The sequence below is a fragment of the Macaca mulatta genome, chromosome 10 (genome assembly GCF_049350105.2).
Source record: "Macaca mulatta isolate MMU2019108-1 chromosome 10, T2T-MMU8v2.0, whole genome shotgun sequence".
NCBI lineage: Eukaryota > Metazoa > Chordata > Mammalia > Primates > Cercopithecidae > Macaca > Macaca mulatta.
Window position 1 is genome coordinate 90,570,812 of NC_133415.1, and position 25,621 is coordinate 90,596,432.

General features: G+C 40.7%; 1 protein-coding gene across 1 annotated transcript in view; it reads left to right on the plus strand.

Annotated features, from left to right (window-relative positions):
• CTNNBL1 (catenin beta like 1) overlaps positions 1-25,621 on the plus strand; it is a 177,131-nt gene that overhangs the window by 13,010 nt on the left and 138,500 nt on the right. The window contains exon 2 of the mRNA NM_001261665.1: positions 25,092-25,280. Within this exon, the coding sequence (NP_001248594.1) occupies positions 25,092-25,280 (189 nt within the window). The remainder of the gene's footprint in view (positions 1-25,091; positions 25,281-25,621) is intronic.

The following is a 25,621-nucleotide window of genomic DNA, read 5'->3' on the forward strand; positions in this document are numbered from 1 at the left end:
TCCATCAGAGCTCTTGGGTGACCAGATGCATTGGCAGTGAGCAGCAATATTTTTGAAGAATTTTTTTTTTTTTTTTCCCTGAGCAGTAGGTCTTAACAGTGGGCTTAAAATATTCAGTAAACAATGCTATAAACAGATATGCTGTCATCCAGGCTTTGTTGTTCCATTTCTAGAATGCAGGCAGGGTAGATTTAGCATAATTCCCAAGGGTCCTAGGATTTCAAAATGGAAAATGAGCATTGGCTTCAATTTAAAAGTCACCAGCTGCATTAGTCCCTAACAAGAGCATCAGCCTGTCCTTAAGCTTCGAGACCAGGCATTGACTTCTCCTCTGTAGCTGTGAAAATCCTAGATGGCCTCTTCTTCCAACAGAAGGCTGTTTTGTCTACATTGAAAATCTGTTGTTTAGTGTAGCCACCTTCATCAATGATCTTAGCTAATTCTTCTGATTAACTTGCTGCAGCTTCTACATCAGCACTTCTGGGTTCACCTTGCACTTTCATGTTATGGAAGTGGCTTCTTTCCTTAAGCCTTATGAATAAGACTCTGCTAGCTTCAAACTTCGTGTGCAGCCTCCTCACCTCTCTTAGCCTTCATAGAATTGAGGAGAGTTAGGGCCTTGCTCTGGATTAGGCTTGGCTCAAGAGAATGTTGTGACTGGTTTGATCTTCTATCTGGAGCACTAAGACTTTCTCCATATAAGCAGTAAGGCTCTTTAGCTCTTTTACTATTCATATGTTTACTGGAGTAGCACTTTTAATATCCTTCAACAGCTTTTCCTTTGCATTCACACTTTTCTGTCTGGTATAAGAGGCCTCGCTTTCGGCCCATTACCACTTCCAACATCCTTTCCTCACTAAAGCTTAATCATGTATAGCTTTTGATTTAAAGTGAGAGATGTGAGACTCTTTCACTTGAACACCTGGGGCCATTGTAGGGTAATTAATTAATTTCAGTATTGTTATGTCTCAGAGAATAGGGAGACCTGAGGAAAGAGAAAGGGGAAAGGCTGGTTGACGCAGTCAGAACGCACACATTTATTGATTAAGTTCGCTGTCTCACATGGGCGTGGTTTGTGGTACCCGAAAAGAAAGTAGTAATATCAAAGATCACCCATCACAGATTATCATAACAGATATGATAATAATGAAAGAGTTTGAAACACTGCAATAATCATCGAAGTGTGACACAGACATGAAGTGAACACATGATTTTGGAAAAAAGGCAGCGATAGACTTTCTTTTTCTTTTTTCTGGGGACAGAGTCTTGCTTTATTGCCCAGGCTGGAGTGCAGCAGTGGGATCATGGCTCACTGCAGCCTTGACCTCCTGGGCTCGAGCAATCCCAGAGTAGCTGGGACTACAGGTGTGTGCCACCACGCCCAGCTAATTTTTTTGTGGTTTTTGTAGAGATGGGGTTTTGGCATGTTGCCCAGTCTGATCTCAAACTCTTGGACTCAAGTGATCTGCCTGCCTCAGCCTCCCAAAGTGTTGGGATTACGGGTGTGAGCCACTGTACCCGGCTGATAGACTTTCTTGATGCTGGGTTTCTACAACTCTTCAGTTTGTAAAAAACACAGTATCTGCAAAGGGGAAAAAAAAATGAGGTATGCTTGTAGTTCAGAACTAGTTTCTTTTCCATAGAATGCCAGCAGTGACTGATCTGAAAAATGCTTTAGCCTAAACTTTAGAACTCCAACTCCATTGTGGGTTGGTAAATGGAAATTAGCTTTTCTTCATCCTGGGATTCAGTGAAGGATCTAGTGAGACTACTGCAGTGCCTTTCTATCTTTTAACTCATTTTGGATTATCAGCTGCTTGTAAGCAGATTATGTGCACTGGCTCTTTGGACTTCCTTTCAGCTAGCTACCCAGCAATATCTAGAGTGGCTGAACTGAGAAGGAGTTGAAACTGGCCGGGCGCAGTGGCTCACACCTGTAATCCCAGCACTTTGGGAGGCCGAGGTGGGCGGATTATGAGGTCAAGAGATTGAGACCTGGCCAACATGGTGAAGCCCCGTCTCTACTGAAAATACAAAAATTAGCTGGGTGTGGTGGTGTGCACCTGTAGTCCCAGCTACTCAGGAGGTTGAGGCAGGAGAATTGCTTGAACCCAGGAGGTGGAGGTTGCAGTGAGCCGAGATCGCGCTACTGCACTCCAGCCTGGCAACAGAGCAAGACTCTGTCCAAAAAAAAAAAAAAAAAAGGGAGTTGAAACCAAGTAGAGTATCATGATGCATCTCTCTGAATATATCTGACTTTATTCCAAAAGCAGGCATGATTGATTATTGAACAGTTTTGTTGGCATTATTATTTTTATTGCAGATTCTGGCTTCATGTTTGGCATTATTCATGTGCTCATTCTGTTAATACATAAAATTGAGGATTGATGACATTTCTTTATTTGAATCCCTTATTTCCAGTTAAGAGCATCTCAGTTTAAAATTTCTTTTGGGATCCTTGATAGAGTTAAACATTAGCAGCACATCAGTCCTCTGCTGGTACATAATGTTGGAATGCGATTTTCTTTTCAGCTTTGCATAAAAAGAAACAAATTGTAGCTATAGTTTGTCATGTTATCTTTTAGCAGACGCTGTCAACATCAATACTTCCATAATAGGATTAATGATGAGGGAAACTTTTGAGCATCTTAGGGTTACACAGTTATTCACAGAGAAGCTGAAACATGGAATAGGGGCTCTGGCCTGGAGTACCTCTGTTGGGCAAGGGAAGGTAAAGATGCGAAAGGATTAACAGAATGGTGAAACTCAGCAATAAACAAGGACATGAAAAAGACATTATGATTGATTGAGGGTGGTAGCTGAAAGAAGCCCATAATGAGGTTCCTTTTTTAAGAAAGGTGGCACAGGTTGTATTGAATTGTACTAACTTCTTGTTTCTCTGGTGTCTTTGGAAAGTGTGGTGCCCTTCAGAAACAGACTTTCCAGGTAACTGAAGCTTTTAATTGGTGAGATGATCTATTCCAGCTGCTTCTTTGTACACATGGGTAAACCAAAGAGCCCAGAGAGGGAATAACTTTAGGACCCCAATGATTTGGTGACAAAATGGGGTTCAGGACAGTGCTGTGTCCATGATGATGCTTCCTCTTTTCCATGTGCAGAACATGCATTTTTCATCATTTTGTATGAAGATCCTTCTAAAACATAAACATTCTTGCCTTTCTCAGTAGGACACACTGTGATCTCAGGAGCCTCACTATGTACATGTTAGTTGTGTCTGGATTCTCTCATGACCTTTTGAAATGTGGAAAGCTTTTACTCCTGCACTGTGGAATGGTAGGGATTTTGAGTTCTTGTGCCTACTTTGTGTAGTTTGCATTCTTTTCCTTGGTGTCAGCTGTCACTCCTTAGTGTTATTGTTTGTTTGATAAGTTATCTAACCTCTGAGGCCTTTTTTGCCTTTTCTTTTAATGGTGTTTTGAAAAGTTGAAGTTGTTGGATGAATGAAGCATTAGTATTCTTGGTCATTTTTGGATGAACTGCAAAACATTTTAGAGCTCTGTTGCTAGATTCCAAAGTCTGCGAGATACTAGAAATCATTTTAGCCTGAGTAGTCTTTATTTTCCGGGTAGCTTTTCCTTTAGCATCTCTTTGCGCCTCCCCACCTCCGCCCCCCGCCATCCTGGGGTCTAGAGAACATCTGAGCAATTGCTGTTGTCCACTAATCATGAGTCTTTCAAGAGAAACTAGCACTCACAAATAGGGGCTTTAACCTGGCCTTCTGTGGGGTGATCCTTTCTTTCATGATTACTTATCTTTCTGGAGGGTAGCCATTTACCTGTCTGATTGCCTAAACCCTGTATCTTTTAGTCAGCCTTATATCCAAATACACACACCCACAGGCCTGTGAAATCTAATTGTATCAGTCACCTGAGATGCTGTATGCTTGTTCTTCACCAGTTTATGCCTCTGCTCACTTCTTGTCTTGTGTCTGACTCTTGGCTCTCTGTCATATCCTACCTCTCCTTTCCCCTCCCCTCCAACACATACCAGTTTTTTTGGGCTTGGGTATGTACATGTGCTCTCCGGCTCCCAACCCAGAGTCTATTAGGAAGGGCTCTGCATGGTTGGGACGGCAGCTGCCGTATACAGTGTGCCTCATATGGTGTACCCTACCCTAGCTGGACCTGTAAGACCCAACCTTTGGCCCTAGCCTGTTATCTGACCCATCTGATCCTCCTGTGAAAGGACAGTTTGAGCAAAACCCTGCTTGAGAAGCTTACAGATTTTCCAGTTCTGCAACTTTGACAGTCTGTGAGTTCTCCTTCTCGGTCTTATCACCCTTTGCCATAGTTTCCTAGTCATTCACCAGCGGTTGGTGAGGAAATAGGATGTTATTTACCATTGTTTCTAGGGCATTGTGACATATGCTGCTAGTCGGGCTGTGAGACAATCCAGATTTTGGGGGGGTTAGCAAATTTCATTTGGATTAGTGCTCCATATTGAACCTCTCATTCTTTAATCATTCCACACGTATTTATTAAATGCCTACTAAATGTAAGGTATTATACTAGACACTGGGAATAGAGTGCTAAACAAGACAGTTGTAGTCCTTGTCTTTATGGAACTTACATCCAAGGAGGCAAGACAGACAATAAATAGCAATACCTAAACAAGCAAACACATACTAGATAAATACAAACAAGATAATTTCAGATAGGAACATGAAGGAGAAAAATAGGCTGATGTAACAGTGTTGAGGGAGCAGTGGCTGTTTATTTTGGAAGCTTCTAGAAGGCCTCTCTGAGAGGTGACATTTGAGCTGTGAGCTAAATGATGAGGAAGATCCAGACATATGAAGAGCTGTGGGACTAGCAGTAAAGATCAAGGGAAAAGCCAAAACAAAAACTCTGAGGTGGGAACAGATTTGTCATGTATGGCCAGAGCTTGGTGAGTGAAGAGGGGATAGTTGATAAGGACAGAGGGGCCAGCTTCGGGAGGAGGGAGAAGCCTAACATTTTTGAACTTTATTCCTAGCACAATAGGAAGCCGTTAGGGATTTTAAGCTGTGGAGTGACACAATTTGGTTTATGTTTTGAAAGATGGCTGCATCTACAGAGTGGAGAATTGTAGAGGAGCATTCTGGCTAGCTTAGCTGTTGGAGGGTGTGGAATTCACCTTTGTGCTGCAGAGGGCTGCAGCTGAAGCCGTGCTGTTCCTGGGATAATTGCTTTCCCGCCTAGGTTGTTTTCACAATCTCCACTTCTAAACATTTAATCTGTGTTCTGGCTTAATCAAGAAGCAGCGCTCTCCTTGTGCCAGGCTTGGCTCAGAAAATGTGGGCATGGTGCCTTTTGTTGAGCACCCTGGCCTGGAGAGAATGAAGAAAGCAGCCCCTTGTGGCCTGAGGACAATGCAGCTGACCCTCAGCACCTGGTAACTTGTAGAAGCTTTAGAATCTATAAACTTGATGTGCTTCTGCAAAACAGTTGCAGATGGTCTGAAGTGATGATTAAATATCACTGCCGCTTTGCCCAGATCTGCTGTGGCCATCCTCTCCATGTCTGGTTTTACATTACAGTGGGTAATTAAGGGGGCACAACCATTTCTAGTTACTTCCAGAACATCTTTTTCAGTTGGCTTATGGGGAAATTACAGTTTCTGTCAGTTGTGTTAAGTGACTGCATTGAGCAGCGATTGTGAATGGCTACTTTTTGTGTTCAAAATAATACTAATACAAAACACCCAAACTTAAAAAGAACTGTCCTTAATGAAAGGGAATAATTGCCTGCCTCTGCTGTCTCTGCTGGATCTCCAGTGGGAGTTCTGCCATCAGACTTGTCAGAGTTGGTTGGCAGGGACTTTTTCTCCTGAGTTAGCACATAGAGATCTGAACGGACAGAGATAACACAAATGAGCAAAGATACAAGCATATCTGCAGAGGAACAGATTTCCTTCTGGCCAGAGGTGCCGTTGGTGGGCACCGCCCTAATTTTCAATGCATCTCTTAGCGCTGATGACAGAACTTTTCAGCAAATTTTAAAAAATGGCTTAAGCACCACCTGAGCTGGGCAGTTTTTATAAGATTTTAGAGTTTCAAAGGGCCTCAGGCTGCTAAGCCTGCCAGTGTAAAGTCACTGAATATTATCTCCCTGGCTCCTCACTGGGGATCCTCACACCTCACTCAGTATGATGAACTTGGAGACAGAAATTCGTAAGCTTCTGCCCCATTTTTTTGACTGAAGATTTCTTCTTCCATTACCACAAAACTTACAAGGACACAGAAGACTCGGTGGGGGAAAAAGATGGCATGTGCGTCTGGCTGACATGACGTGTGCCAGTGGTCGCATGGGGATTCCATAATGAAGATTGCAAATCACTTCCCATCCTCTTGGAGCCTGTCGCATAATTAGAAGATGAAACATTTTGTTTAAATTGGTAATTTTTCCCCCTCCCTTCTCTGAGTGCTTAAAACCACCATTAGAGCAGGCTGGAGACTGGTTAACTGGTTCTGGGCTCCATGTTCTAGTTGTGATTGTCAGCAGGCAGTTGAGGAAGTCTTATTTTAATTAAAAAAGCAATTTTTAGCTGTGCTTCACCTTGTGTGAGGCAGAGGCACCTCTGACCGTGTGAACTTTCTGATTGCTGAATGTAGTGAGCATAGCTTTTCTCAGGAGCATGACACCAAGCCTAGCCAGATAATATCATGAGGTGGGTGTGCAGCTGGCCTCGAGGTATTGTCTCTGCACTAAGGGCAGATTTGCCCTTCATTTGACAGATTGACTTTGTGTTTATGGGAAGGGCGTCACTTACAGGGATGGCGTGTTCCTGAATTGAAGTGAATGCAAAGCAGCTCATAGAGGAGCATGGATATTTTCCTACTTTTAATGAAATAAAAGAATATTTGTTTTCTCCTTCCCATGAAACCAGGCCAAAAGAACAAAACAAAGGGCTGGGGACTACTCAGTATCAAAGCCCACTGAGAGCCAGGCTTTGTGCTGTTCGACTTATGTATGTTATCCCATCTCATCCTAAAGGCAACGCTGGGAAGTCAATATTCTTAGTTCCATTTTGCAGATGAGGAAAGGAAGCTCATAGAGGTTTAGTAACTTGCCCACCCATTAAGTGGATGGTGGAATCTTCTTCCTAGAAGAGGGCTCCAATGGATGAAAGTGGGTTTAAAAAAAATGAAGAAGGAGGAGGAGAAGGACCTTCGAGAATAAACTGCCGCAGAATCCTACCATTACTCTACCTTGTGCTTGCCTCCAAGTCTACTCTGCCTGCCACTCTCTATTGGAATTACTTGGTTACATACTTTTCTTCTCATTGGACTGTGAGTTGCTCAAGGACAGTGACCAGATCAGTGCCTGCCATTGAGTAAATGTTCAATAAATATCTCTTGACTAAAGAAAGGAAAGGATGAGGATGAATGAATGAAGCAGTGAATGAATGATTAGGTGACTGAATTTGAGTCTTCTCTAGGTATCTTTTTATATTGAGGCTTAGCACCTCCCCAGTTGCCTTTTTTCTTGCCTTTTCCTTGATGGGAGCAGATAAAGGTGTTTTTGTGAATGATAGTAGCCCTAGTCATCGATAACTCGGGGTTGAGTGAATCTTGCTTTAGGTAATAGTAGATGATCTTCATAAAAGCCTGATTCTATTAGTGTGTAATCTGAGAGTTGACTGGCATTCCTTTTAAAGGCTGATGTTGTCTCTGACACTAAAGCAGGAGATTGATTGATTCATTTATTTGCCAAAGATTTGTTGCAAGTCTACTGTGGGCCATGATTGCTGTTTTCTCTTTACCCAGCCTTATAGGCAAACAGTAAGAGTTCGTACAGAACAACCAAATTAGGTTTTATTTTGTGTTGGTTGGATCTGGCCTATCCATTTCCATTTGACATTTTTCTTTCTTTCTTTAAACATTTATTGAGTGCTTTTTTTTGGGTTAGGTACTTCCACAACACTAGTATCCCACAACACTAGGATGGTTTTTTCCAGGGATGAAACTAAGGCTGAAACGGTGGTTATTTGTCCAGGGTCACACACTAGTGACAACAAACCCAGGGGTTTTGACTACCAAAGTCCATTCTCTTCACTGTACCGCACTCCCCTATTCATGGGACTAGTTTAGCATCAATTCCTTATGTGTTTTATGTTTCTTACAGGCCTAGGACAAACATGGATTTCTAGAACAAAGTACTAGAGCTGCTAACAGTTCACTTGAGTTAAAGGAGCCTCAAGAAACAGATCTGTAGTAAACGCAGAAACCAGTTACAGCAAAATGATTTCTCAAACTCATGGTGGTAGTATGATGTCATAGAAAGAGCTTTAGGCTTAGACTGGCAGGCAGCATTTGAGTCCCATCTCCACTGTTTTCTAGCTCTTTGGTCTTTGGCAGTTTGCTAAGCAAGCCACCGCACTTTGGCTTCCTTACTTGTGGAAATGAGAAATGGTATCACCTACCTAGAAGAGTTGGGTGGAGGTTAAAAAGATAATGAAAATGTTAAGTTCCTGGTACAGAGTAGGCACATAGTTAATGGTAACTATTGAATAGTTTGTATAATCGTTTGGTGAGGAAGCTGTAGGAGAAATTCTTTATGGTTTCTGTAAACCCCACAATGCTGTGACCTCGGTGCCTTCTAAGCAGTTATTTGTGAGATTTATATCTGACTTTGCCTTTTGAGGCCCATTCTGGCTCACGTATGCAGCTTTATTTAAAAGAAGTGGCCGAATTCCCTTGTGTACAGGGTTTTTCAGGCCATGCATCTTTGTGGTTTTTTGGTATGTTTACTGGAATTCTTAGGTTTCTAAGTAATTTCAGTCTGAGACAAGTGAGTAGAATTGATGTCAGGCTGCCTTAACACAGGTGTTATAAACAAGATTAAGAGGTTGTTGAAAAGATATCAGTGGAGCTCTGAGGCTAGCTCTCTGAAGTCATTCTAAATTGACAGCTAATGGGTAGTTTGCCTTGATGGCTCTCTTTGAGTTGGTTGTAACTGACTGGAGATTCACCCACAGAGGAAACTTGCTTATGAAAATTCACTTTACATTCCTTTATCAGAAAGTAAAGCTATAGTAATATGTAGTATTGTCTGTGCACTGTTTTTAGATTTTTTTTTTAAGGCAACCAATTCTTAAGTATTTTTGATACCCTAAGGCTGCCAAGCTTCAAAAAAAACTTTAAATAGGGGAAGATGGGTCAAAATAATTATTTTATTCTACTATTTGTTTTTATGTATAAGACACCTATTTTCTTATTTATATTACCTTTGGTAGAGCTTCTTCCTGCCCAGCAAGGTGTGCATTTTGCCTATTTGGTCTACTAGATGCACTTGCTAGGAAATTGAGTATCTTAAAATGTTCTTGAAGTGAGCAAGTGTTAATTTAAAACCACTTTGAAATCAATTTTATAGGTTCCCTGAGAGAAAGCTATGGTGGTGTGGATAGAACTCGTAGGGAGAATTTGTAGGTGGCCAAGACGCATTTGTCCAGGCTGCCAGAGGATTCCTTTTGATCATCCACATGGTCAGGAGGTCAGGGTTCTCTGTGTTTTTTCCAGGTGGGGAAGTATTTCTGACACTGAATTGTCTTATCTAAGAATAACTCATTCACCATCCTTGTCTTTATTGGGAATGGAGGTATTTTGCTAACTTTAGTGGTTTGTAAAGCTTCTAGAAATAGTAAAACCTTTGAGTTGAGGAAAATAAAGTGCATCTTACACAAAAGCAGATATTAAACCATATCTTTTCGTTGTCTTTGATGGACGCATCAACAGGCATGTTTTGAGGCCATAACACCAGATACTTCATTCAAGCTGAGGGGGATAGGTAAATCAGCACTCAAGTGCTGGAAAGTATATTATATAATCTTGCTACATTTTCAGACTCTAAAGTATTGCCCATAATGTTGAAAAATATTCTTCTTTAACAGGATACTCAAGGGAAAGTTCCATGTGCGTTCTATCTTCCTTGAAATAAATGTGGCAGCTATTGAATAACAGACTTATATGGATAAGTTTTAAGCTTTTGAAGAAACAATGGCAGTGTCTAAGGTCCTAAGCTGAGACCAAAACCATATAAGAAGTCTTAAGGAATGAATAAGCAGGTGTTTGTAAGTGAATAAAATGGTTAGTTTCTCACACATGATCTGGTTCTCACTCATTCAGTCCTGGATCATTCATTCCTCTCTTCCTATTTCCCCAAAACATCTTTTCTCTTTTTTTCCTGTCTCTACTCCTGGTAGTATACTCCCTTTTCCCCCAACTACCCCTGTTTGAAAAAGGAATGCAGTTTTACGTTTTTAGTCTTGGCAGTGACCTCAGAGACAACTTGTAGAAAAAATAATTAAATATTTCTTTGCCCACTTTGGTCTTAATAAAATCATGCATTGCTAGAGGCAGTCTTCCACTGGCTGGAGACTTCTCTGTTAACAGATATGTCTTGTAACATGCAGAAGCATTGTATGGGTTCGCTGGTTGCAAAATGTATACTCCACCCTCCTCTCTTAGAAACTTATAAAGTATCAGCATTTGTGTCATCCTAAATAGTAAAGTAAATTTATTGTATCTGAGCCTTGGTTTAAACCTATAAACAATTTTAAATAACTTTCCCATATTAATTTGTTATTTAATGTTTAAAGGTTCAGAGTGGACTGGTGTCAATGGTAGGTGACCCAGTGCTTAGTGTGGGTTCCTCTAAATGATACGGGGGAGGAATTTCTTACTGGAATCTCCATTTAGACAGATGACACTAGTCTCTTCTGGATAGCAAAATTGCAAATAGGCAAGGAACAACTGCAGAAGGAACTCACCTGATTAAAAGCATGGGCAGAAAAGCAACAAAGGGATTTTAGTGTTGGCTGAAAGATGATGACAGCAGGGAGAGCTGATGCAAAGTATGCCTTGAAGATGGTAATTTCTGAGGTCTTGACTGAGGAAAGGAGTCTGGAGGTTGTGTAATACTGCTCCTACTAAGATGAGAGTTAGATTCCAGGCCCAGTTCTATGGCTTCGGGCTCAAGTATTGTCACTAACTTGAGTCTCAGTTTACTCATCTGTAAATTACAGGATTAGACTAGTATTCTTTGTCTGAATCTGAGTTTTACTATACTTAGCCTCTGAATATCCTTGATGCCACCATTGGAAAATTTACCAGATTATATATAGATATAGCCCAGTGTGGTATAAAGTAAGTAGACAGGTAGATGGAGAAGAGATGAATTCTGCTTGGAGAATTCACCCTAATGGCCCAAGACTTGGATGAATTCTGCTTGGCTGCAGTCGCCCTAATGGTCCGAGGAACTTTGAGAATTTGCATATATTTGCTAATAGTAAATTATGATTCCTGGTGAGTTCATTGGTTTTACTTGTCCTCTCCCACTGAATTATGCCACCTTCCTTGATCTCCAGTCTGATACAGATGCCCCATCCATGGTCTCTCTGTTCTCTATGCCTACTCAGCCACAGCGCTAACCAGAAGTTTCAATAATCCTCCGTTGACTTGTCCATGTTGTGGTTCCCAAAAGATTGAAAGCGCCTTGAAGGAAAGAACACGCCTTTTTTATTTCTTTGTTTCTTAAACCTTGTGCTCCTGGCATGGAGCTGTGTAGGTGCTTAGTAAGGGTGCCCTGTAAAGCTCAATGAGGACAGTTCCTTTCTCATCTCCCCTTCATGTTCACAAGGGCCCGTATACATGACACCCATTGGCTATTAAGTAGGATTTGTCTTACTTTTTAAATATAGCAACTTTAGAAAAATGTTAGAAGACATTTTATTTTATTTGAAATGAGATATAATCTGTAGGCAGAAAGATTTTGTTTTGTTTTCATCCTGCATTTGTTCATGACTGGTATTTATACAACTTGTTTTTCTTTTTTTCCTTTTTCTTTTTTTTTTTTTTGAGATGGGGTCTTGCTCTGTTGCCCAGGCTGGAGTGCGGTGTTGTGATCTCGGCTCACTGCTGCCTTGGTCTGCTGGGCTCAAGCAGTCCTTCCATCTCAGCCTTCTGAGTAGCTGGGACTACAGGCGTATGCATGTATCACTGTGCCTGGCTAATTTTTTAAAATTTTGTTTTTTATTCATTTATTTTTTGAGACAGAGTCTCGCTGTGTCGCCCAGGCTGGAGTGCAGTGGTGTGATCTTGGCTCACTATAAGCTCTGCCTCCCAGGTTCACGCCATTCTCCTGCCTCAGCCTCCCTAGTAGCTGGGACCACAGGTGCCCGCGACCACGCCCGGCTAATTTTTTTGTATATTTAGTAGAGATGGGGTTTCACCATGTTAGCCAGGATGGTCTCCATCTCCTGACCTCATGATCCGCTCATCTCAGCCTCCCAAAGTGCTGGGATTACCAGCGTGAGCCACTGTGCCTGGCCTCAATTTATTTTTTGTAGACACAGGGTCTCACTGTTTCCCAGGCTGGTCTTGAACTCCTAGGCTGAAGCAGTCCTCTTGCTTTGGCCTCCCAAATTGCTCAGATTACTGGTGTGAGCCACATTCCATGGCCTATACAACTTAAAAACCTTTTCAACAGGATGAATAAAATAAATTATTTTTAAATTAAAAAAAAGGTGGTGGTAAATAATTGTTTTGAAAAACAGAAAAATAGTTTTCATTTAAGTTGGGTTAAGGCCCGGACATTGACTACGAGAATCTTAGAGGTCTAGAGAGTCCAGCTAGGAGGGCCTGTTGACAGCAGCATGACATATAATTTGGACTCTGTTGGGACACTGACAGTGAATGTGTCTTTTTCTTTTTCACTTTAGTGAGTATGTATATGCTAATATATATGGAGCCAAAAATCTCTCTCTCATTGATTTAGGGTTAAGTGCCTGCTATGAACAAGGCACTCTTAGGCGCCAAGATATTTGTTAGGAGCAAGGGTCAAATCCTAGGATCCCTACTCTTGAAGACCTAGCTCATGATTTAGTAGAGGAAACAGAGACTTACTCACACATACATGGTGTACTGGGAGAGATCTGATACACCGTTGAGGAAGCTGACAAGTCTTACTGGAGTATGTGGAGGACTCTCAAGGGAGGTGACATTTGAGCGGGAGCTTAAGACTGAGTAGGACTTCTCTAGTTGCAGTGAAGGAGGATGGAAGGTGATCTGCCATTTTTTGTAGCACTGTTCGCACTTACTCTATTCTAAGGCATCTGTTAATAACTAATGGCGATTCACTCCTGGGTCCCTCCCTGAATCTTCTTGGATTCCATTATTGATTTTTCCTATAGCAAGGCTTCCAGACCCTCTGCTATCCTGCTCGTATATTCTCCAGGTGGTAATGTCTCTTAACGCACAGTAGCTAACTCACTGCTGTCGAGCTAGGGTGAATTGGGTTTTATACTTCTAAAAGTGCACCCATACTATGCATTAGCTTTAAAAATAATTAAAGCTGGTCATCCTGTTGACTCATTGAATAACTCTGTGAGAGATCTTGTTGACTTTCAGGTACCCTGTGAGTATTATAAACCCTTAATCTTAATCAACAGTAACAATATCAAAGAAGCACAGCCAGTTGGGCATGACTTGGTCTGCATGATCCCTGCTAGCTTCTGGTGGTCCCCCCAACCTTTTTCTCTTCAGTGTGTGCCATAATCACACCATTTTGCCAACTTTACTTCAGATCTTACTTTAAGAAATAAAACATTATAAATATAGATAAAGTCTCCTTTGCACCCTTCCCTAATCTCATTTCATCGCATACTCCTCCCTAATCCAGTTTCTCTCTTAACCTCCTTTAGAAGCAGTCACTATCCTGAATTTGGTGATTATTATTCTCATGTACTTTTTTCTTACTGTTACTATTTATGCATGCATCCATAGATCGTTTAACTTTGTTTCTTATTGTCCAGTGATCATTCTTTAAATAACTCCTTGTGCATATGTGTGCCATTTCTCTAATGTCTATGTCCCTAGTAGTAGAACTACTGAGATAGTCATAGAATATATGCATCAGTGGTATTCGTCCTCACCAATTTGCTCTGTACTCATTTATACTTCTCTGTCAGCAAGTATTAACAGTTCTTGCTTCCCCATATCCTCACCAACCCTTGGTGTTACCAGATTTTTTATTTTTTCATTTTTGTCAATCCGATGATAACTAATGGTTTTATGTACATTTCCCTGATTTCTAATGAGGTTGGACTACTTTTTATATGCTTATGGGCTACTCAGTATTTTTTCTTCTACGATCATCTTCTTATGTTCTTTGTCAAAAGCTGGCTTTAAATAATTTAAAGTCTGGCCAGGCATGGTTGCTCATGCCTGTAATCCCAGCACTTTTGGGGGTCAAGGCAGGTGGATCATTTGAGGTCAGGAGTTTGAGACCAGCCTGGGCAACATGGCAAAACCCCATCTCTACTAAAAATACAAAAATTAGTCAGGTGTGGTAGTGCATGCCTGTAGTCCCAGCTACTTGAGAAACTGAGGCAGGAGAATTGCCTGAACCCACGAGGTGGAGGTTTCAGTGAGCCAAGATCGCGCCACTGCACTCCATCCAGGGAGACAAAGTGAGACTCTATCTAAAATTGAAAGAAAGAAAGAAAGAAAAAGAGAGAGAGAGAGAAAGAGAGAAAGGAAGGAAGAAAGGAAGAAAGAAAGTCTGTTGTATATACAGGGCTTTGCAGTTTGCAGTCAATGAGAGAAATTGTATTCTGTGCTTTCTCTCCGAAGTCCTGTATTTTTATCTCATTTTAATCTTCCTATCCCTTAGCCTACTAAAGTAAAGTTAGTCCTGTGAGATAGCAAAGCAAGGGCTGAGCATTTTTATAAATGCAGCATTGATAAGTCTAATGACTTATCCAAGGTCACGTGGCTCTTAAGTGATTTACCACTAGAACGCAGATTTTTCTGATTTTTGGTTTGCTATTTGCATTGTACCACCTTACTTCTTTTAGATCAGTGCTGTTTTGTTGTTAAATTGATGTCTAACAGTCCCTCCAGCACCTAATAGAGTGATGTTCAGGTTCTTTTAGCTCAGTAAATACTTCCTTAATGAATGAATGGATGCTGATGGTTCTGGTGTAGCTGACAAAACAGATTCATAAGTGTGCTAAATGGAGATAGTTTGCCTTCCAATAACTTTACAAGTAATCTGCCTATGTTAGTTTTGATAAAGAAACCAAATCAACATTCAGCTTTCTGATGTAGCTGTAGAATCAATCAGAGCAGATGTCAAAGTAAATCATGGTCATTAAAGTATAGTTTGTACTTCTAAAAAAGAAATCTATACACCCTTTGGCGGTGAGATGAATATATATTCAGGCTTTAACAAGGAATAAAAATTTTTTGGTAGGAAAAATGGATTAAGTAATCTTCATGACTAGTGATTTAAATCATAAATCACATCCATCTTAGCTGTCAGCCAATCAGATTACAGATCATAAGTGAGACTGTTTGTAATTTTGATTTTTGATACATTGATATTTTCCCCTTCATTGTGAACATTGATAAAGACCATATTCTCCAGTAATTACTGTAGTCTTATTGCCTGTAATTTTTTTTTTAATTGGGCATAAATGGTGGTTCTCTTTTATATTTTGCAAAGACTCTGCTTTGGGATTTTGAGGAGTTCTTGATACCTATTTTTTCCTCCAGAAAAAAAGGTAGTAGGTTGACATAATTCATTGATCTTTTTTTGAAGCTCGTCTTGCAAATTTGCAGAGGTGTAATATGTATTTATATATGAATATCTGGCATTTTCACTCAGACATTTCCTAAAAATATGATGATGATAACACCTTTCATTGGTATAGCGATTTGTAGTTTACCTAGGGCACCTTTGTGAGGTGTATTGTTTAATCATCACAACAACCCTTTGAGGTGAGTGGCATTTTCTGTCTCTGATTCCTTTGATATCTAATTATGAACTTTGGCTGATGATAGTTGCAGCATTAGAGAGTGTGAGCTTTTTCATTTGTGGTGCCTTAAGCAAATTTGCAAGGGAGCCCTGATGTTAACTTTGGCAGGTTTCATGCCTGCAAATATTGATTGAGCCAGAAGTCCTAGTTGTAAAATGTCACCAGTGAATGTGCAGCCAGTAAAGGCAAGGGAAAACTCATTACTGCAACTCATCTGTAACTTCTGGGTCAGGCCACTCACTACCATCTGGTAAAAATGAATGTTTGAAAACTCCCTTTTATTCTGACAAAAGGTAATCAGAAGAGGTTAACAGCAGATGATTTCTGAGCATTTCAATTTGGTTAGACCAATGCATCCACAAACGGGTTTGCGACATTCCGTATGTCTAATTATTCCAAGAGGTATTAGAAAGCTTTAAAATTATGAAATTCCAAAATAATGGTAGGAAGGAATATAATTATGTGTGTACCCCCCCCCGTTGCCCCCTGCCCGACCGTCTTATTGAAAGTGTTTATTCTGAAATAGAAAAGGCAATTGGGAAGGAAGAAATAAGAAGGATTGCTGTCTTGAAAAATGTAATTTTTTTTTTTTAATATGAGCGAGACTAGACATGTTTTACATTTCCTTAAAGGGGGAAGTATTAGGAACCATGAAGGAGAGTGTAAGTGGAAAGGTCTCTCCTCAATTGGATGAGCTTCCTAACTGAGTGATTCAAAGGTGGAGGCGGCACAGTTTAGGGAGGAGGTGAGTATCTGGTCACTGGAGGTGTTAGGAAAGCCCTGGCGTATGCCTGGGCAGAGATATGTTAAAAAGGATTCAAAACCTAAGATAGATAACTGGGTGAGATCAAGGGTGCCTGATGCCTGAACTGTCTCTAGATAGCCTCAGAATTATTGCAAGAAGTTGTGGATCCAGAAGTACACAAGCATTTTCTGAGAAATGAATACATAATCTCTCTCTCTCCTCTCTTTTTTTGTAAATGTGGACATTAAAAGCACAAATTCAATGAAAAATATTACCAAATAATATATAGTAATTTATTTGTTCGTCGTCATTGTGTCTTAATCATTGGGTACCAAAAAATGGAAGTCTGGGGGGCAGGTAGTCCTGTCATTTTTTTTTTTTCTTTTTTTGAGACAGGGTCTGTCTGTGTCACCCAGACTAGAGTACAGTGGCACGACCTTGGCTCACTGCAGCTTCCTGGGCTCAAGTGATCCTCTCACCTCAGCCTCCCCAGTAGTTGGGACTACAGGTGCATGCCATTATGCTCTGCTAATTTTTAAAATTTTTTATAGGGACAGGTTCTCACTATGTTGCTGAGGCTGGTCTCGAACTCCTGAGCTCAAGCGAGCCTCCCTCCTCTGCCTCCCAAATTGTTGAGATTACAGGAGTGCGCCACTTCACCTGATTGGTCTTGTCAAATATTTTGACATTAGAAAAGGGATCCACATTTAAAAACCTAACTATTAGTGGTCAGAGTTCTTTCCAACCTTGAGCCTCTTTGATTTTTTTTTTTTTTTTTGAGACAGAGTTTTGCTCTTGTTGCCCAGGCTGGAGTGGAGTGGCACGATCTCAGCTCACCGCAACCTCCGCCTCCCTGGTTCACGCAGTTCTCCAGCCTCAGCCTCCCCAGTAGCTGGGATTACAGGCACGCGCCACCATGACTGGCTAATTTTTTATTTTTAGTAGATACGGGGTTTCACCATGTTAGCCAGGATGATCTCCAACTCCCGAACTCAGGTGATCTTCCCTCCTCAGCCTCCCAAAGTGTTGGGATTACAGGCGTGAGCCACTGCACCTAGCCCGCCTCTTTGATTTTTTAATCAAGTATGTCAGGAGAGATAGGGAGCTCAGTGTGGTGTTTTCTATGGACCAAACTGCTTCTGTACTTTAGCAACCCAGGCCTTTAGACTGGGTGCAGTGGCTCATGCCTGTAATTTCAGCACTTTGGGAGGCCGAGGCAGGCTGATCATTTGAGGTTACACATTCGAGACCAGCCTTGTCAACATGGTGTAACCCCATCCCTACCAGAAACACAAAAATGAGCTGGGTGTGCTGGCACATGCCTGTAGTCCCAGCTACTTAGGAGGCCGAGACAGGAGAATCGCTTGAACTCAGGAGGCAGACATTGCAGTGAGCCGAGATCGCACTACTGCATTGCAGTGAGCCGAGATCGCACTACTGCATTGCAGTGAGCCGAGATCGCACCACTGCATTCCAGCCTGGGTGACAGAGTGAGGTTCCGTCTCAAAAAAAGAAAAGAAACATAGGCTTTTATGTACATGCATACGTATATGCATAAATGTCTGTGTGAAAGAGGTTATTGTTCTCAGCTTATAGACTGAGAAAACTGAAGCGTAGAGGGAATAACTTACTTTCCAGGGCTGCTGAGTAGAGGTGCTAGGATTTGAATTTAGGAAATTCAAATTTGAATTTGAATTTAGGACTTCAAAACTGATTCTCCATACAGGTTGTCACCGTTGCAAGCAGATTAGGAATCATTAGCTCTAGCAAAATGAATTGAAAGCCTTTTCCTGTTGATGGTGGTTTATTTCTAGTTATATCCTGTCTAAAATAGCCACTAGTCTTGTGTTCTTATATTTTAATAGCAGCTTTGTTTACTTATTTACTAGTGGCTGCTTCTGGGTCCTCTTATTTTCTTACCAACCAGTTTTAAGGTAACATGGAGAAAAAGGAAAAGCACTATATTGGGATTTAGAAGCCTTGTGGTCTTGCTCACCATAGGCAAGTAGCTTAAACTCAATCACCTCAGATTTCCCTATTCTATTAATATAAAGAGAGAGAAAGACTAAATTATCTCCTTCTCCTGGTTCAAATTACTGTCTTTCCTGTTGTCTGATATCTTGGAAAGAGTACTTCATGCCCCATTTGGAAGATCCTTTTCTCAAGTTAGCCAAGCTCCTAAGTTCTAGATGAAGAATTGTTGGTTTATTACAAGGTTTAGAAGGTTTCCTTTGACTTTTTCCATTTTCTTATTAGAATTGGACATCTTTTTTCATAAAAGTACCTTTTACAAATTATCCCCTTTCTTAGCTAGGGAACTTGGAATGTTGAGCTGTATTTAGAGACACACACATGCACACATTTACACTCTTACATTCTGATACAAATGCGCTCTTCACATTAATAATTGCATTGTGTGTTTTCATAATTTATCATAATGATGCTATTATTGCTCATTACAGAAGTTCTCTTTTTACCCCCCGCCCCCAAGCCTAATTGAGGTCGAGACAGCCCATAAATGTGATAATATAGATTGCATGCTCAGAGGAAATGGGGTTGGTTTCATAGTGGAGTTTTAATTTAGGATTCGTTCTGGTGATGTAGCCTCTTCCTATGGTACATTACTTTGAGCTCAATATAACTGCATGTTCCCACAGCCCCTCATTATAGCTACAGCTTCTCACTGCTTTTTAATTAAAAAAAAAAAGAGGGAAAAATGAAACCCAGAGCTTAGGTTGGATATTGTCTGGGTACGCAGGGAGTATCCTAGGCAGATTGCTTATTTAATTTTTTTAACTCCTTCAGAGCTCTCATGAAGATGTCTTGATTTCTGTTTTCAGGGGTATGGTTGGAGCCACACACACACACACACACACACACACACACACACACACACGTGATAGGCCTCAAGATTATTGGCGAGTAAAGGCATCTATCTATTATCGTGAAGTCCACTCTGAGCTTGAGTGAATGGGAAACCTTTATCCTAGAAAGGCTACCAGCTGTGTGGTTGGTTGGTGGGAAATACTTAGCTTTTATACCACTTACCACCTATTGGGAGTAAGGCAGGGAATTGTAGAAGATTGTAAAAACCCTTAAAGGCTGATGTTCGGAAGTTAAGAGTTAATCATTTTTCTCTAGTCCTGTGGGCAGCAGAGGCAGAGAAATGACTTTATTAAGAACAGTTGCTTTTGTCATTCCTTCATCTTGAGGGATTCCAAATACCTTTCAGATACCAAAACAAATTAGTCTCCAAAGGTGACTGGTAAGAATGGCTTAAGCCTCTTGGGATTGGTTGTGTAAGACACAGGGAGAGCTCAGCCTGAGCTGTTGACCTCTGTGACAGGCTGTGAGTATTACATTCTTTCTGTGGATCAAGAGCCCTTTGGCTTCCCTTTGGTGAAATCAGTTTGACAGCTCTGAGCTTCTTCCCTGCTTACAATTCTTGTTTTGTTTTATATAACCTGTCGCTCTCTCAGTGGTGAATATTGGGTAAATATAAATTAGGAAGTTTATTTCTTGGTCAGGGTGTTGAGTTAGCTTCAAAATTTTTAGTGTGAATCTTTCACAAACAGGCAGGACTTCCACTTTTTTAGTCCATATTTCATTCAATGTTGCTGGAAAGGCAAATCCATTTTAGCTTGTATCAGGGAGCTGGAACCCCTCAGATGGAAATCCTCTAGGCCTGTGCTATTCAGTGCTGTAGCCACTGGCCTCATGTGACTGTTGAGTATATGAAATTGGGCCAGTCTGTATTGAGATACACCATAAGTGTAAAATACATACCAGATTCCAAGGACTTAGTGTGAAAAAAAGAATGTAAAATAACAAATTAGTAATTTTTAAATATAGATTACATGTTGAAATGATATTTTGGGTATGTTAGATTAAATAAACATATTATTACCTGTTTCTTTTTAAATGTGGCTACTAAAAAATTTAAATTACATCTGTGGCTTGTACTATATTTCGATTGAACACTGTTCCAGATTGTTAAGCTCTGATAACAAGGCAGTGTTTGTCTTGTTCACACTTATGTGTCCAGTACCCATCACAGTACCTCATACAGTTGGCACTTAGTTGAAGAAATGAATCCTAACTCTTATTATTCAGAGTGGTCAAATCTCAGGAATGATTCAAAACTTTTCGATTTGCAGTGTTAGTGTTTGAAAAAGAGACATTTGCGGGTTAAGAAGAGAAATGAAGAGAAGTTCTTACAGTTTTTGCCTTTAGAAGAGAAATGTGGAAATAAACCATATCAGAGCCTTTGCATGGCGTATTCTCTGTTGGAGAGGGAGTTGGGAGCTGCTGTGTTGCTGAGGGAGCTGTCGCAGCTGGGTTGGGCTCTGCCGGAGAGTTGTCATGAGGAGCTAAAGCTAAAGCTGAATACTGTGTGTGAGGGAGAAGGTTGGAGAAACAGTTGGTGAACTTAAAGGTAGCCCTCTTAGGGATGTTATACTTAAACACTATTAATAAAAGTTAACAGAGTTATTCTTGTCTCAAGAATCCACACTGGCCCTGTTTATCCCTGTGTCCCTAATTATACATGACCCTGTTGGAAGCCTGGGACTGGCAGCTGATTGCTTGAAGACCCTTCAAGCGTTATGACTCTTTAGTAAGTTATTTGTTGAATTAATGATTTAAAAAGTATTGTTTTAATGTAACCAAGGTCTTATGTGACATATTTATAGGTGAATGTTCTTGCCTGAAAAGTCCTCAGATCTGTCTCAGTTAGGGTCCTGGAATCTTGGCAGATTGGCGTTTTCCAGAGATCAGATTCAACTTTGAGAAGGGACCAGGTTGTCTTTGCAAGAGTTTATTAAAAGATCTTAGGCATCCTGTCTTCCTGTTATAAAATAGAGCTGTTAACTGCTTCTCATTGCCAGAGATGTGGTGAAGATTGAAGTTCTGCAGAAGAAAAGTGCCATTTTAATGGGAATTAAATAAATGAAACTCCTCCCCTGAATTTTTTTTTTTTTTTTTTTTTGAGACAGAGTCTCGCTCTGTCGCCCAGGCTGGAGTGCAGTGGCCGTCCTCCCCTGACTTCTGAAATGTTTGTTTTAAAGGAGAGGATTGGAGGATGTGTTTAAAGAGACATTGCTAGTGTATTTTTCTATTTTGCATTTCTTAACTGTGGCAATATTTAGCTTTCTCCTTTTAATTGTGGCCCACTGCCTTTTCTTTCTCTCCTCGGAGATAAACAATCTAGAAATCTCCTTTCCGTGGAGAACTATGGAGCTCATGCCTTGACTTGGCTGCTGCAGTAGGCTCACGCTAATCAGAATCGCAGCAGGGCTTCTTTTATGAGCTTGAAAGAATTAGTCTTCCCAGAGGGCTGAAGTTCCTTACCTGCTGAGGAGCTACAGATTTCCGGTTGGAAGGCTGCCCTCCTTTAGGATGAATCTACCTTCCCTTCCTCTTCTTACCTGAAAACCACCACCTCCTTTTTTATTTGTAGCTTGTCTGTGGTTACTGGCATGTTGCTTTCCTTTTTATTTTTCTTTTTTAGGGTAGAGTAGTAATGATGATAGTAGATTTTTGTAATTTTTGTCCTTATGGAAAATAGAGTGTGTTCATATGAAATTATCGTCTAGCTCAGGGAGACTAGGAAGAGAGTGAAAAATAGCAGGTGGTACCCTACAAACTAAATTGTCGAATGTGAGTTTTCTCAACAATGTCATATGCTCAGACTTACTAAAGCACCTGGGATGTGGAGCAAGCAGGAAACATGAATAAAGAGGGGAATGCCTTTCTACCACTGGCAGAGTACAGTTCAATAAAAGTCAAAAGGGAAGATGTGTAACATGTATAATAGAAAATTTTCTCTTATTACCAAACAACTTAGCAGGCTGGCAGTGAAAGTGGCATTTTCTTCTGTTTGGTAGTAACGGACCACATTGCACCAAGCATATTGCTGGTGGGTGTGATTACTATATCAGATAAAGAAAATCTCATTGAAGAATCTAACACAAATGTTTTGTTGGAGAAGACAGAATCATGTGGATTACCTCACAGTGATGATTTTAGGTATTTGTTCAATACCATTATGGTTTAGAATTCTTTCACTTGAAGTTCACAGAGGAAAGAATTATAATGTCCATTTACAGATAAGGAAACTAAGGTTTAGAGAGGTAGGCGACCGGCCCAGAGTTGAATCAGGAGTAAGTTGAGCTGAATGGAGACACTGGGCTGTTTGGTGTCTGGGCAGTGCTCTGTCTCTTCAGCTCTGAAGCCCCTTTCACTACTGCTCTGTTTTATTCTAATTTAATGGAAAAACAACACTAAGAACTTCTTAATTGATTGCATTGTAAAAGGCAAAATGAGCTGGCTGCAGTGGCACACACCTGTAGTCTCAGCTACTCAGAAGGCTGAGGCAGGAGGATTGCTGGAGTCCAGAAGTTCAGGTCCAGCCTAGGCAACATAGTGAAACCTCATCTCTAAAAAGTAAACAACAACAACAACAATAAAAGGCAAAATGAGGTCCTAACAGAGTACGGTAGAAAGGTCCTTGGCCTAGGAGTCTGGAAGTGCCAGTTCTGTTTTCAGGGGTGCGTTAATGGTTTTGTGATCTTATGTAATATTTGGCTTCTGGGCTTTTATTATTATTATTATTATTATATTTGATTTAAAAACTTTTAATTAGCAAATAATTGTATATATTTATGGGGTACAAGGTGGTATTTTGATATATGTCTACAGTGTGGAATGATTACGTCAAGCTAATTAACAAATCCATCACCTTTAATATTTTTTCTGTGGTGAAAATATTTAAAATCTGTTTTATCAATTTTTAAATGTACAGTGCATTATTTATTATATTCAGCATACAGTGCAATAAGTTACTAAAGCTTATCTTCCTGTTTAACTGAAACTTTTCTTTTCTTTTCTTTTCTTTTCTTTGAGACGGAGTTTCTCTCTTGTTGCCCAGGCTGGAGTGCGATGGCACGATCTCAGCTCACTGCAACCTCCGCCTCCCAGGTTCAAGCGATTCTCCTGCCTCAGCCTCCCAAGTATCTGGGATTACAGGCATGCACCACTACGCCTGGCTAATTTTATATTTTTAGCAGAGACAGGGTTTCTCCATGTTGGTCAGGCTGGTCTTGAAGTCCCGACCTCAGGGTGATTTGCCCGTCTCGGCCTCCCAAAGTGCTGGGATTACAGGTGTGAGCCACCACACCCAGCCTTACTGAAACTTTATACTCTTCAGTCAACATTTCCCTCCATTCCCTTCCTCCACAGCCGCTGGTGACGATCATTCTGCTCTCTACTTCTATGAGTTCAGCTTTTTTAGATTCTGCATACAAGTGAGATTACGAGGTATTTGTCTTTCTGTGCCTGGCTTATTTCGCTTAGCTTAATGTCTTCCAGTTTTATCTAGGTTGTCTCAAATGTCAGAATTTCCCCGCTTTTTAGAGCTGAGTAGAATTCTATTGTGTATATATACTTTTTTAAATCCATTCATCTAGTGACGGACACATAGGTTGCTTCCATATCTTAGTTATTGTGAATAACGCTACAACGCACAGGGCAGATATCTTCTCAGCATACTGAATTCAATTCTGTTGGTTACATACCCAAAAGTGGGATGGCTGGATCATATAATAATTCTGTTTTTAATTTTTTGAGGAACCTCCATCTGTTTTCCATCATGGCTGTATTTATTTGTATTTCCACCAACAGTGCACAGAGTTCTCTTTTCTCCACACCCTCAACAACGCTTTATCTTCTGTCTTTTTCATGATAGCCATTCTGATAGGCGTGACATGATAACTCATTGTGGTTTTTCTTTGCATTTCCCTGGTGATTAGTGATGGTAAGCTTTTTTTTTCATGTATCTTCTGGCCATCTGTATATCTTCTTTTGAGAAGTGTCTATTTAGGTCCTTTGCCCAGGCTCTGGGCCTTAACTCAACTCTTCTGTAAAATAGAATTGGGAGTGCAGTAGACATTCAGAAGTTACATATGTAATATTTTATATTTGGACTACTTGTGAGTAACTGTAGAGAAAGCTTTGTAATCTTTCATAGATGTGAATTAAAACCAGGTGCTAAGAGGTTGACATTGGGAGTTATATCTTGACTAGTACATGAGCCTAACCTGGCGTCGCCATCTTAAGATAGCTTTGTTGCTATTTCCATATACATAGGAACTTTTGTGAAATGGCAAAACTGTATATAAAAAAATTCCCACTGACTTTCATGGTATATTTATAGAATCATTAAGGATCTGAAAAATGACCACATAGAGCTTTACTCCATGTGGTGGGAGAAATTGTATGCTGGCTGCTTTTGAGTCAGAGAATTCTTGAAAGCTTTTAGGATATTTGCTGTCTATGCCTTGCAAAGTCTTTTTTTTTTTTTTTTGTAGAGTCAGAGTTTTACCATGTTGCCCAGGCTGGTCTCAAACTCCTGGGCTCAAGAGATCTGCCCTCCTTGGCCTCCCAAAGTGCTGGGATTATAGGTGTGAGCCACCATGCCCAGCTTCTATGTCATGTCCAGCTCTAAAATCCTATGTTTCTTTTCTCTCAGCCCAATAGGGGCACAAAACGTCCCCGGGATGATGAAGAGGAGGAGCAGAAGATGCGTCGGAAACAAACTGGTACTCGAGAACGTGGCCGCTATCGGGAAGAAGAAATGACTGTGGTGGAAGAAGCGGATGATGACAAAAAAAGGCTGCTTCAGATTATTGACAGAGATGGGGAAGAGGAAGAGGAAGAGGTAACATGGCAGCGATGGGTGGGAGCTGAGATGGCCGGCCCTATAGAATGTAATTTTGGGCCAAATACTCAGCTTGTCTGAGCTTCCCATCTTCATCTGTAAAATGGGGTTAAGAATTCATATTTCATCGCGTTAATGTGAAGGTTAAGTGGGCTAGGGCAGTTGGGAAAGCATCTTGCGAGATGTAAAGAACAAGACAGAGTTTTCGAATTATCCAGGCAGGCTTCCTGGATCTTACTGAGGACACATAGAAGGCACTTGTGTTATTACCTTTGAAAGAGGGATCAAATTTTATCAAGTGGAAGGAAGGGCTTTTTAGGCAGAGAAAATGGTGGTATTAG